Below are 13,256 nucleotides of genomic sequence, written 5' to 3'. Positions count from 1 at the left end.
TCAAACGATGTGCAAAATTACATTATCGAGTATTTAAATGACTTCGCCAAAAACAATGACACGCACAGGGAAACTGTTCACATCATGTTCTTAATATAGCCTACGGCGCAGCAGCGCTCCCCACAGCACGGCACTCACACGACTAGTGGGCCTATGTGATCACGTGACATGGCTTCTCGCATCCACTTTGCAACAGGTTAACAGCGAACGGTGATGTCTGTTGTGCCTCCGTTGGTGTTGCATAAAACGTGAGTTTTATTAAAACATAGCGTGTGTAATGTGTAGCTATTTCATTCCGTTTGTTTACCTTTCCTGCTGCAGGGGAGTAAAATGCTCCATGGCCGAAGTAGATTACATGTTTTTAACTTCGGGGTTAATTCCCTTTCCTTTACGTCTGCTGCTGGTTAGTAAATACAGACAGCAGGAAAGGTTAGCAAACGGAATGAAATAGCTACACATTACGCACGCTATGCTTTAATAAAACTCACGTTACTCACATACAGGTTAACACTTTTACAGCACATAAATGTTTGTCGCTACATCCAAACTATGAGTCACCGTTGTCCCTCCCTGTACGTGCTCTTAAAGGAGCGGCGCCATTTTACTTAACGTTCTTGCAATGTGAATCATTTAATTTAAATATGCTTATTGGCCTTATTGTGTACGCTTGTGCGTTTAACAGCGCTTGTTTGTGAGAGAGAGCATTTAACTGTTGATGCCCCAGAATATAAAGCCAGGCTATTCATAAAAAACGTACGTCAATGTGGCATTAGTACTATGAACAGTTGAGAATTGATTCCGTCGGGCTCGGTTCGGATTCGAAAAAAATATATTTGAATGGCTGTCGGACCGGGCCGGGCTCAGACATAAAAATTCTTCCCGATCCATGTTCTAATGCTCGAATTTGTATTTTTGTACAATCTTGGACAGAATTTTAAGTTTAATAAGGCCATAAGCACTGCTGTTGATGTGCAATAATTCTCATGGATGCATGAAGCACTTTATTACAAGAGTTCAATATTTCTGCATTGCAGTTCAATAAAGTTATTTTTGTTTAAAGACAAGAAAGAAGTGTTTTCTTTAAACATTGTGCCCATTAATGTAATCTCCACGAAGGTATAACTCTGAGATTTCCAATCACATTTTTTTTTAAATATCGTCTAATTATCGTTATCGTCAGGAATTATCTTATGTATTACCCCCTTATTTATGTATTTTTGATTTTAGCCAGGGGTGTCGGACAGCTCGGATCGGATATTGAGAAAATTCAAGCAGTGCTCCAGAGGCCATCCGACACCCTCGGATGGCTCTCCGAGGTGCTCAAAGTTGTGGTCCCACTTCAAGGAGGGCGTTTTAGGGCGTGCCTCGTGAGATCGGAGAGCAGGGTCAGATAAGTATGTGGGGGCCTTCAGTGTACAGGACAGTGCGGTTGGCTCACAGCGGACGCTCCAAACCCAATATAAGGAAATAGGGACCAGTGGCCTACTTTGTCGTTGTCCGTCACGGAGATGCAGAGTATTACTCTTTCTTACTCTCTCTCCCTCTCCCGCAAAAACCCCTATTTCAAAACTCATCAGGAGCTGTGCTGATTGAGCAACAAAGGGGGTGTGTCCTCTACCTCAAGCCTGACGGCTATCGCGGCTAATCAAAGGTGCCGTCGCTCACGTCAGGGCGTGTTACTAATTTGAGAGTTGCACTTGTGCGTCTCCTGGGCAGGAGCGTCACAGTACATGTACACATTATATGACAATAGTGTCATATTTTATGAGGCTAATATACTGTATATTAGATTGATTTATAAGACTGATTTGTGACTGATCTTTATTTTAGACCACTGTGGAAGAGCCTATATTTTGTGTGGCACCCCATGTGTTCAACTTAATTGATGTGCTTAATTGATGTGCCAAGAGAATCTTACCTTGGAGCTGTGAGATTCCTTTTGAAGGGTTTTCTGCATTACTCTGAACTCATAATCAGGTCGTGGATGGTCCTGGGCAGCAGTGAAGAAAGAGACAGAATCTTATTCAATCTCAGTTCTGGCCCCTGGGGTAACAACTTAAAATAATAATGACATGAAAAGAGGACAGTGACAGGATTTGACACTACTACAAGAATCTTGGCCCCTACAAATGTCTGAATATCATACATATAATATCACTTAAATATAAATATAAATAAAACATAAACTGTGTAGAATTAAGGGGGATCAATTAGCAGAAATGGAAATATGGTAATCATTATTATGTTTTCATTAGTGTATACTATAACCTGAAACTATAAATTGTGTTTTCGTTAGCTTAGAATAAAACCTTGATATCTACATTGGGAGCGGGTCCCCTTCTAAGGAGCCTGCCATGTTGCACCACCATGTATCTACAGCAGCCTAGAACAGACTACTGGCTCTCGAAAGGGCCTTTCACATTTTTATGTTGAAGTGGCAGCATGAATATGGTGACAAAGACAAAGAAGAATAAGAGGAATAAGGGGTTGTGGGTGCTGGCTAACCATTTTGTTCTGTGAGAAGTTCGAGAACCCTAATTTTGAAAAATGGAGGATCATACTTATTATTCGCCGTTGTGTTGCGAATGGATGTCCAAGCATGTGAGGAAATGTAAGTGAACTGGCCCTAGACACCTTTACACTAGACATTCTTGTATCATGTATTATGTGTACTTACTGTGTCAATCAGATCCTCCTCTTCAAGGCCTGTGAGGTCCCAGATGTAGTTCAGCCTCATCTGCCTCCTCTTCCAGTGCTCCATGAACATAGTGGCTGGAAAGAGAAGTGGTGGGGAGAGTTTAGACAGATGACTTTGATTCTCTTTGAGTGGAAGGGAAGTTTAGACAGATGACTTTGATTCTCTTTGAGTGGTGGGGAGAGTTTAGACAGATGACTTTGATTCTCTTTGAGTGGAAGGGAAGTTTAGACAGATGACTTTGATTCTCTTTGAGTGGAAGGGAAGTTTATACAGATGACTGTTTCTCTTTGAGTGGAAGGGAAGTTTATACAGATGACTTTGATTCTCTTTGAGTGGAAGGGAAGTTTATACAGATGACTTTGATTCTCTTTGAGTGGAAGGGAAGTTTAGACAGATGACTTTGTTTCTCTTTGAGTGGTGGGGAGAGTTTAGACAGATGACTTTGATTCTCTTTGAGTGGTGGGGAGAGTTTAGACAGATGACTTTGATTCTCTTTGAGTGGTGGGGAGAGTTTAGACAGATGACTTTGATTCTCTTTGAGTGGAAGGGAAGTTTATACAGATGACTGTTTCTCTTTGAGTGGAAGGGAAGTTTATACAGATGACTGTTTCTCTTTGAGTGGAAGGGAAGTTTAGACAGATGACTTTGATTCTCTTTGAGTGGTGGGGAGAGTTTATACAGATGACTGTTTCTCTTTGAGTGGTGGGGAGAGTTTAGACAGATGACTTTGATTCTCTTTGAGTGGTGGGGAGAGTTTAGACAGATGACTTTGATTCTCTTTGAGTGGTGGGGAGAGTTTAGACAGATGACTGTTTCTCTTTGAGTGGTGGGGAGAGTTTAGACAGATGACTTTGATTCTCTTTGAGTGGTGGGGAGAGTTTAGACAGATGACTGTTTCTCTTTGAGTGGTGGGGAGAGTTTAGACAGATGACTTTGATTCTCTTTGAGTGGTGGGGAGAGTTTAGACAGATGACTTTGATTCTCTTTGAGTGGTGGGGAGAGTTTAGACAGATGACTTTGATTCTCTTTGAGTGGAAGGGAAGTTTATACAGATGACTTTGATTCTCTTTGAGTGGTGGGGAAGTTTATCCAGATGACTTTGATTCTCTTTGAGTGGAAGGGAAGTTTATACAGATGACTGTTTCTCTTTGAGTGGAAGGGAAGTTTAGACAGATGACTTTGATTCTCTTTGAGTGGAAGGGAAGTTTATACAGATGACTGTTTCTCTTTGAGTGGAAGGGAAGTTTATCCAGATGACTTTGATTCTCTTTGAGTGGAAGGGAAGTTTATACAGATGACTGTTTCTCTTTGAGTGGAAGGGAAGTTTATACAGATGACTTTGATTCTCTTTGAGTGGTGGGGAAGTTTATACAGATGACTTTGATTCTCTTTGAGTGGAAGGGAAGTTTATACAGATGACTGTTTCTCTTTGAGTGGAAGGGAAGTTTATACAGATGACTGTTTCTCTTTGAGTGGAAGGGAAGTTTATACAGATGACTGTTTCTCTTTGAGTGGTGGGGAGAGTTTAGACAGATGACTTTGATTCTCTTTGAGTGGAAGGGAAGTTTATACAGATGACTTTGATTCTCTTTGAGTGGTGAGGAAGTTTATACAGATGACTTTGATTCTCTTTGAGTGGAAGGGAAGTTTATACAGATGACTGTTTCTATTTGAGTGGAAGGGAAGTTTAGACAGATGACTTTGATTCTCTTTGAGTGGTGGGGAAGTTTATACAGATGACTTTGATTCTCTTTGAGTGGAAGGGAAGTTTATACAGATGACTGTTTCTCTTTGAGTGGAAGGGAAGTTTATACAGATGACTTTGATTCTCTTTGAGTGGAAGGGAAGTTTATACAGATGACTTTGATTCTCTTTGAGTGGAAGGGAAGTTTATACAGATGACTTTGATTCTCTTTGAGTGGAAGGGAAGTTTATACAGATGACTTTGATTCTCTTTGAGTGGAAGGGAAGTTTATACAGATGACTGTTTCTCTTTGAGTGGAAGGGAAGTTTATACAGATGACTGTTTCTCTTTGAGTGGAAGGGAAGTTTATACAGATGACTGTTTCTCTTTGAGTGGAAGGGAAGTTTATACAGATGACTTTGATTCTCTTTGAGTGGAAGGGAAGTTTATAAAGATGACTTTGATTCTCTTTGAGTGGAAGGGAAGTTTATACAGATGACTGTTTCTCTTTGAGTGGAAGGGAAGTTTATACAGATGACTGATTCTCTTTGAGTGGAAGGGAAGTTTATACAGATGACTGTTTCTCTTTGAGTGGAAGGGAAGTTTATACAGATGACTGTTTCTCTTTGAGTGGAAGGGAAGTTTATACAGATGACTGTTTCTCTTTGAGTGGAAGGGAAGTTTATACAGATGACTTTGATTCTCTTTGAGTGGAAGGGAAGTTTATACAGATGACTTTGATTCTCTTTGAGTGGAAGGGAAGTTTATACAGATGACTGTTTCTCTTTGAGTGGTGGGGAGAGTTTAGACAGATGACTGTTTCTCTTTGAGTGGTGGGGAGAGTTTAGACAGATGACTTTGATTCTCTTTGAGTGGAAGGGAAGTTTATACAGATGACTTTGATTCTCTTTGAGTGGAAGGGAAGTTTATACAGATGACTTTTATTCTCTTTGAGTGGAAGGGAAGTTTAGACAGATGACTTTGATTCTCTTTGAGTGGTGGGGAGAGTTTAGACAGATGACTTTGATTCTCTTTGAGTGGAAGGGAAGTTTTTACAGATGACTGTTTCTCTTTGAGTGGAAGGGAAGTTTATACAGATGACGTTGATTCTCTTTGAGTGGAAGGGAAGTTTATACAGATGACTTTGATTCTCTTTGAGTGGAAGGGAAGTTTATACAGATGACTGTTTCTGGGGAGAGTTTAGACAGATGACTTTGATTCTCTTTGAGTGGAAGGGAAGTTTATACAGATGACTTTGATTCTCTTTGAGTGGAAGGGAAGTTTATACAGATGACTGATTCTCTTTGAGTGGAAGGGAAGTTTAGACAGATGACTTTGATTCTCTTTGAGTGGTGGGGAGAGTTTAGACAGATGACTTTGATTCTCTTTGAGTGGAAGGGAAGTTTATACAGATGACTGTTTCTCTTTGAGTGGAAGGGAAGTTTATACAGATGACTGTTTCTCTTTGAGTGGAAGGGAAGCTTATACAGATGACTGTTTCTCTTTGAGTGGTGGGGAGAGTTTAGACAGATGACTTTGATTCTCTTTGAGTGGAAGGGAAGTTTATACAGATGACTGTTTCTCTTGGAGTGGAAGGGAAGTTTATACAGATGACTGTTTCTCTTTGAGTGGAAGGGAAGTTTATACAGATGACTGTTTCTCTTTGAGTGGTGGGGAGAGTTTAGACAGATGACTTTGATTCTCTTTGAGTGGAAGGGAAGTTTATACAGATGACTTTGATTCTCTTTGAGTGGAAGGGAAGTTTATACAGATGACTGTTTCTCTTTGAGTGGAAGGGAAGTTTAGACAGATGACTGATTCTCTTTGAGTGGAAGGGAAGTTTATACAGATGACTGTTTCTCTTTGAGTGGAAGGGAAGTTTATACAGATGACTGTTTCTCTTTGAGTGGAAGGGAAGTTTATACAGATGACTTTGATTCTCTTTGAGTGGAAGGGAAGTTTATACAGATGACTGATTCTCTTTGAGTGGAAGGGAAGTTTAGACAGATGACTGATTCTCTTTGAGTGGAAGGGAAGTTTATACAGATGACTGTTTCTCTTTGAGTGGAAGGGAAGTTTATACAGATGACTGTTTCTCTTTGAGTGGAAGGGAAGAGTGGAAGGGAAGTTTATACAGATGACTTTGATTCTCTTTGAGTGGAAGGGAAGTTTATACAGATGACTTTGATTCTCTTTGAGTGGAAGGGAAGTTTATACAGATGACTATTTCTCTTTGAGTGGTGGGGAGAGTTTAGACAGATGACTGTTTCTCTTTGAGTGGTGGGGAGAGTTTAGACAGATGACTTTGATTCTCTTTGAGTGGAAGGGAAGTTTATACAGATGACTTTGATTCTCTTTGAGTGGAAGGGAAGTTTATACAGATGACTTTGATTCTCTTTGATTGGAAGGGAAGTTTAGACAGATGACTTTGATTCTCTTTGAGTGGTGGGGAGAGTTTAGACAGATGACTTTGATTCTCTTTGAGTGGAAGGGAAGTTTTTACAGATGACTGTTTCTCTTTGAGTGGAAGGGAAGTTTATACAGATGACTTTGATTCTCTTTGAGTGGAAGGGAAGTTTATACAGATGACTGTTTCTCTTTGAGTGGAAGGGAAGTTTATACATATGACTGTTTCTGGGGAGAGTTTAGACAGATGACTTTGATTCTCTTTGAGTGGAAGGGAAGTTTATACAGATGACTTTGATTCTCTTTGAGTGGAAGGGAAGTTTATACAGATGACTGATTCTCTTTGAGTGGAAGGGAAGTTTAGACAGATGACTTTGATTCTCTTTGAGTGGAAGGGAAGTTTATACAGATGACTGTTTCTCTTTGAGTGGAAGGGAAGTTTATACAGATGACTGTTTCTCTTTGAGTGGAAGGGAAGTTTATACAGATGACTGTTTCTCTTTGAGTGGTGGGGAGAGTTTAGACAGATGACTTTGATTCTCTTTGAGTGGAAGGGAAGTTTATACAGATGACTGTTTCTCTTGGAGTGGAAGGGAAGTTTATACAGATGACTGTTTCTCTTTGAGTGGAAGGGAAGTTTATACAGATGACTGTTTCTCTTTGAGTGGTGGGGAGAGTTTAGACAGATGACTTTGATTCTCTTTGAGTGGAAGGGAAGTTTATACAGATGACTTTGATTCTCTTTGAGTGGAAGGGAAGTTTATACAGATGACTTTGATTCTCTTTGAGTGGAAGGGAAGTTTATACAGATGACTTTGATTCTCTTTGAGTGGAAGGGAAGTTTATACAGATGACTGTTTCTCTTTGAGTGGAAGGGAAGTTTAGACAGATGACTTTGATTCTCTTTGAGTGGAAGGGAAGTTTATACAGATGACTGTTTCTCTTTGAGTGGAAGGGAAGTTTATACAGATGACTGTTTCTCTTTGAGTGGAAGGGAAGTTTATACAGATGACTTTGATTCTCTTTGAGTGGAAGGGAAGTTTAGACAGATGACTTTGATTCTCTTTGAGTGGAAGGGAAGTTTATACAGATGACTGTTTCTCTTTGAGTGGAAGGGAAGTTTATACAGATGACTGTTTCTCTTTGAGTGGAAGGGAAGTTTATACAGATGACTTTGATTCTCTTTGAGTGGAAGGGAAGTTTATACAGATGACTTTGATTCTCTTTGAGTGGAAGGGAAGTTTATACAGATGACTGTTTCTCTTTGAGTGGAAGGGAAGTTTATACAGATGACTGTTTCTCTTTGAGTGGAAGGGAAGTTTATACAGATGACTGTTTCTCTTTGAGTGGAAGGGAAGTTTATAAAGACTGTTTCTCTTTGAGTGGAAGGGAAGTTTATACAGATGACTGTTTCTCTTTGAGTGGAAGGGAAGTTTATACAGATGACTGTTTCTCTTTGAGTGGAAGGGAAGTTTATAAAGACTGTTTCTCTTTGAGTGGAAGGGAAGTTTATAAAGACTGTTTCTCTTTGAGTGGAAGATCTGTGGAACTCCTGTTATGTTTTCTGATAAATGTTATCTACAACCTACCAACAGCAATAAACATACCACCTATACTCAACCATCCAAATAATCATAACTTCCCTGATTTGCAAACCTGTATGTTTACATGACCTGCACTGATTGTTTGTGGCATAGGTGACATAACCAATTGCCTGCGGTGCCAGCGCGTAATGGAAAATTTGAAAAAGATATGTTGGGTACCCCCTATGAGTGGTTAAAGCAGAGATCTTCTGGATATAAAAATAACTCTGTCTAAGGGTAATCAATCAGCCAGGTTATGAAATAACAGAGACCATGAAGAGTAAAGAGACAAGGTGATTCAAAAGCTTGTGGAAAATACAAAATATAAAACTAGTGTTTTGATGTTGAATTGAGCAACACTTGTTGGGTACAGTGCCTGTGATAATGGAACATGGCCAAGGTCTCAAGAAATAGCACTCAATCATGCTGATGTTCTTTTACTTAGTTAGGCTACTTATCTAGCCTTATGTAGTCATTTAGCACTGCAGAAGTGTTCACAATTAAAATACTGAAAATACCTTCATAAACCAGAAAATGGTGATTAACTTAAGTTATGTCAAAGATCCAAGTCACCTCAAAAGTGCCTGTGGATACAGCAGCAGCACTACGGGTGCGGTGCCAAGAAGTTTTCGAGCTGTATATCAAGCTCACCTAGTTAGTGTAGGATTTTGGTTACTGTGATCATCGACCATGGCGTTTGCAGTTCAGGAAACTGGCTCTTTTTTGGGGGTAGTCTATCTCTTTCTCCAGATTTATGCAACACATCTAACGCTAGGCATTGTTTGCATTACCAGACACTCCCACTGTAACAGTAAAAGGACATAGCAAGAGTGAGAGAGTAGGCTGACAGGCTTACCCCACAGAGCCATGAAGACAGAGAAGAAGACAGTGGCTGGGTTGTCAAACAGGTGGCTTGCTCGGGCGGTCCCACAGGCTGTCTGGAGCTTCCAGTAGCTACAGGCACGATCGCAGAGAGGGCACATGGTGATGTTGTTGCGAGGGTCACAGATCTCCATGCTGTACAAAAGGTTGAACAGAAATATGGTTTTGAATGTGTGTAATGATAATGCTAAAGGCAAAGTATGAGGCAAATGTTTTGCTTTAACTTAAATGTCATCAACATCCTACTCTAATGAAAACCTTTTGAGCTTAACTGTACACTTCCATTGCAGCGAATTTTCCTTTACCGTCTTTCAGATTGTATGCGAAATTCGCTGTGGGAGAAATCTGAGCAAAATTGAGCCTATGCAAATGAAACCATGTGAGAACCAATGAGATCGGTGTGTAATGTGTCTCATACGTGACATTCCCTAGAGGGGCAGGAGTAATGTAAAACAGTCTGACCAAGATAGCAGAGGCTCAAGGCTTCATGCAGCATGAAAATATTTATATAACTATGTCTGAGCGACTGTCTAGTGTAGATCTTCATTTCATTATTCGGAGCTAGTACTTTATAGCTAGCTGACAGGCTAATTGTTCTATAACTACACTTGCTACTAACAGGATTACCAAACTTGCTTGCTGTTTTTGCGACCACAACCCCCAAACAAAAAGTGGGTAGGTAAGGCTGCAAGGTGTTTTGCTGCAATGGCAGCCTAGCGTAAGAGTGCTATTCTGTACTATAACTACAACTGTGAGAGGGCTGGAATATATTTATTGTAACATTACAGGTTTTGCAAGCAAAAGCTCCACCTAAGCGATACCAACATTAACAGCAAAACTACAAATGATACCACCCCCTTTACGGTGCAAACCCATGACACCGTTATGAGCGACGCGATTTCTAAACCCAATGCATTTCAACTGGAGCCAATCCATTGTGACATAGACCAGTGATTTGGGCGACGTGACCGATGAAAATTCGAACATGTTGAAACTTATGCAAATGAGGAGCGATTTTTCCTGGCAGAGGCCAATGAGATTGTTTGGTGTCGTCTTTGACGGTTTAAAATTGTAGGACTGTGGCATCGTTTGGTTGTTTAATTTGCTAAAAAGAAAGGCTTGGGTGGCATTGTAAGGGCTTGTTGTTGCTCCTGGTATGTTATATATTTAATCCTGGGCTTATTTGAACACAATGACAGTTTTTATATAAAGACAAGTGACTAGATAGCTTCTAACTGACTAGCCTGCTCACTAGCTCAATAGTCCAGTCTGTTATGCCATTTCCACACGCTACACCACGCCCACTCAAAGCGATGGAACTTGGTCGCGTCGCTGTCATGGGTTTGCACTGTAACGCTACGGCTACACCAGACGCGGAAATTCTGCCTTGCGGAAATAGAACGTTCACCAAGCGGATATTTTATGGAACCGGCTACACCGGACGCGTTAAAAATGAAACCAATATCGGTTTTGCTGTCTTTGTTTACTTATTTTATCAATCAAAGTTCCTCCATATCCCTTCATCTGGATTAGAGTAACATGTTTAAGTATGAAGTCTACAGAAACCCGTTATTCAAACAAGATTCAAGTAACGTTTAATTTATGGCAGACTTGGTTACCAAGCAAACATCAACGGACATAAACCATTTGAAACTTGCAGTGCTGCCGTGACTAGACGGAAGGCACTTGCCACGTATTTCCTTTGATTGTATACTAAAATATTATCAATCAATAATATCCATAACTTACTAAATGTAGCCTATTCATAATTAGCTCATAAACATGAAGTGCGACTTTGTCTCGTGTGGTGTACAGTTGAGACACCCATTTAAACCCATTGATGGTGACCAAGCATTACAAATACATTCAACTTTCTTTTAAAAGACAACTGGACAAAATAAAGCACAAACATAAATCCATAGGCTACAGGCTACAAAACATGGCCAACAGTCACACATATACACATTCATATACACTGCATGCCTTTTTAATTTGTACTATGAGTAGCATAGGCTATATCACAATCAAGTTGTACCAACTGCACCCGATCTCCCATCTTGCTTATTTAGACCCCAAGATAAAACATTGTTATAATTTTCATGTTTGAAAAAACACCCATTAATAGAACAGGTCTAATATCAAAAAATATAACATTTTATTTTCATTTGCTTTGTTTGTTGTCTGACTTCTAAACTGCTGATCGCGGGTACAGTTGATACATTGTGTCTCAACTGTACCCCGCTGGCCACCTCACGCTTTTCGCTAAATTATGCAATGGCCCTGCATGGCATGATGATAGCATGGAATATGTAGATTTATAGTTCACAGTTTAACGTTTGCAATAATGTAAGTTGCGTTTGTTGATGAGGTAAGGTTAAATAACATATTCATTGAAGGGACACGATAAAATCAATATCTTAGGTAGGCTAGTTAAAAAAACTTTCGCCGACATCTCTGACGTTATATGCAGGTGCAAACTAAAAATCACGTTTTATGATTGCTGCGCATGCAAGTTATTGTTAAAGACATCCCAACCTGCAAAAAGTCATTTCAGGGAGGTAGGCTATTCCATTTCAGGGAGGCCTACGTATTTTTGTTGTGGTCCCTAAAAGTTATAAAAGCATAATATCATTCTATAGGCTATAGCCCTATGTTCTTTGTGAATTATGTTTAAATATGTAGATTAGTCTACTTATACTATTTATTAGCATATATGCTGCTAAAACTATCCTATTTATGTCTACCTATCTACTTTTATTTGAGGCACACACGCACACTGCCTCATGCACTAGATCCCTATCCCTCTCTGTTGTGCGCTCGCTACACAGATTTCAACGCGGTTTGGAGCACGTCTGTCTGTCTTGTTTGCTCGCTTTAGATTCCGGGAGATTTTAAGTAATTTGCGGGCATCCCTGTGGTCGTAAAGCTGTCCTCGTTTTTCAAGTTTATTAATGAATATAAAGTAATTAATTCTTGAACACTGACAACTATCTTACTTGCTATATATCTACTTACACTGTCTATATAGGTCTATCTTCTACACTGTCGTATCTTCAAACAGAAAAGTAACGTTAAAAATGCTCTTGAGGGTTTTGGAAAATAATCGGAGTTGGCCTTCTTCATTATTCACAGCAAATATATAATGAATGTCATTACATTTCATTGATTTATTGCCATACTCTATGTAAAAAGGCCGACGCAAACCTCGCGGAAAATAGAAACCAGTCTATTTCTTAATTTTCCGCGCGGAAATGTCGGCGCGGTACATTCCGTTTCGGCGTCCGGTGTAGCCACTCTCATTGCTTTCAACGGTTTCGAACTCTGCTGCGTTCTCACCGCGTCCGCAAAGCAAAATTTCCGCGTCTGGTGTAGCCGCGGCCTAAGCCTCATCACATTCAGCTCATGCTGATGGAATTCCACATGGTTAATTGTTCATGACAAAACATGTTCTAAATCATAGACTGGCCATGATCCCTGATACCTGTGGCACATGACCATAGACTTTGAAAATGCCCTGGGGACTTACAAACCTGGGAATGTTATCATCTACAGTTGCACAGCCGTACAGGAACACAATTACGCCCACAATGGCTGCCGGGATCAGCATTTGAGTGTATACACCCAGCCAAGCAAAGTAAAGGGCCACCTTCTCCCCAAAGTACTTTCTGTTGTGACGGAGAAAGAGGTCAGCATAAAATGGATGACAAAAAAAATGCAAAGTCATAAACATGTGACATTTGATTTCCTAATAGCATCAGAACGACACTCAGTAGTCACTCAACAGAAATGAAGAGGATCTGGCAACGGCGCAGCACCTCTTTAAACTTCGATCCTCAGGACTTCTTCCTGAATCATAATTATGTAAACATTTGAACAAATATGAGCTTTATAGCCGACACTGCTAGCTACTTAGGTACTGGTCAGATGGCCGAATCCATGTCAAACAGGAAGGCAAGGCAAGAAACACAAGCAACACTTACAACAGTCTTAAGCATCACTAAAA

The 13,256-nt window shown here is 40.1% G+C and overlaps 1 protein-coding gene across 1 annotated transcript in view; it reads right to left on the bottom strand.

Moving 5' to 3' along the window:
• Positions 1–13,256, bottom strand: part of LOC308368797 (anoctamin-1-like) — a gene marked incomplete at both ends in the record, with an annotated part of 121,160 nt that overhangs the window by 44,802 nt on the left and 63,102 nt on the right. Inside the window, 4 exons of the mRNA XM_080843056.1 lie at positions 1,919–1,990; positions 2,678–2,772; positions 9,228–9,388; positions 12,784–12,918. Coding sequence (XP_080699182.1) covers positions 1,919–1,990; positions 2,678–2,772; positions 9,228–9,388; positions 12,784–12,918 — 463 coding nt within the window. The remainder of the gene's footprint in view (positions 1–1,918; positions 1,991–2,677; positions 2,773–9,227; positions 9,389–12,783; positions 12,919–13,256) is intronic.

This window comes from Sprattus sprattus (genome assembly GCF_963457725.1).
Source record: "Sprattus sprattus genome assembly, chromosome: 8".
NCBI lineage: Eukaryota > Metazoa > Chordata > Actinopteri > Clupeiformes > Clupeidae > Sprattus > Sprattus sprattus.
The sequence above is the reverse complement of the archived record's forward strand: the minus strand, read 5'-3'. Positions and strand labels throughout refer to the sequence as shown.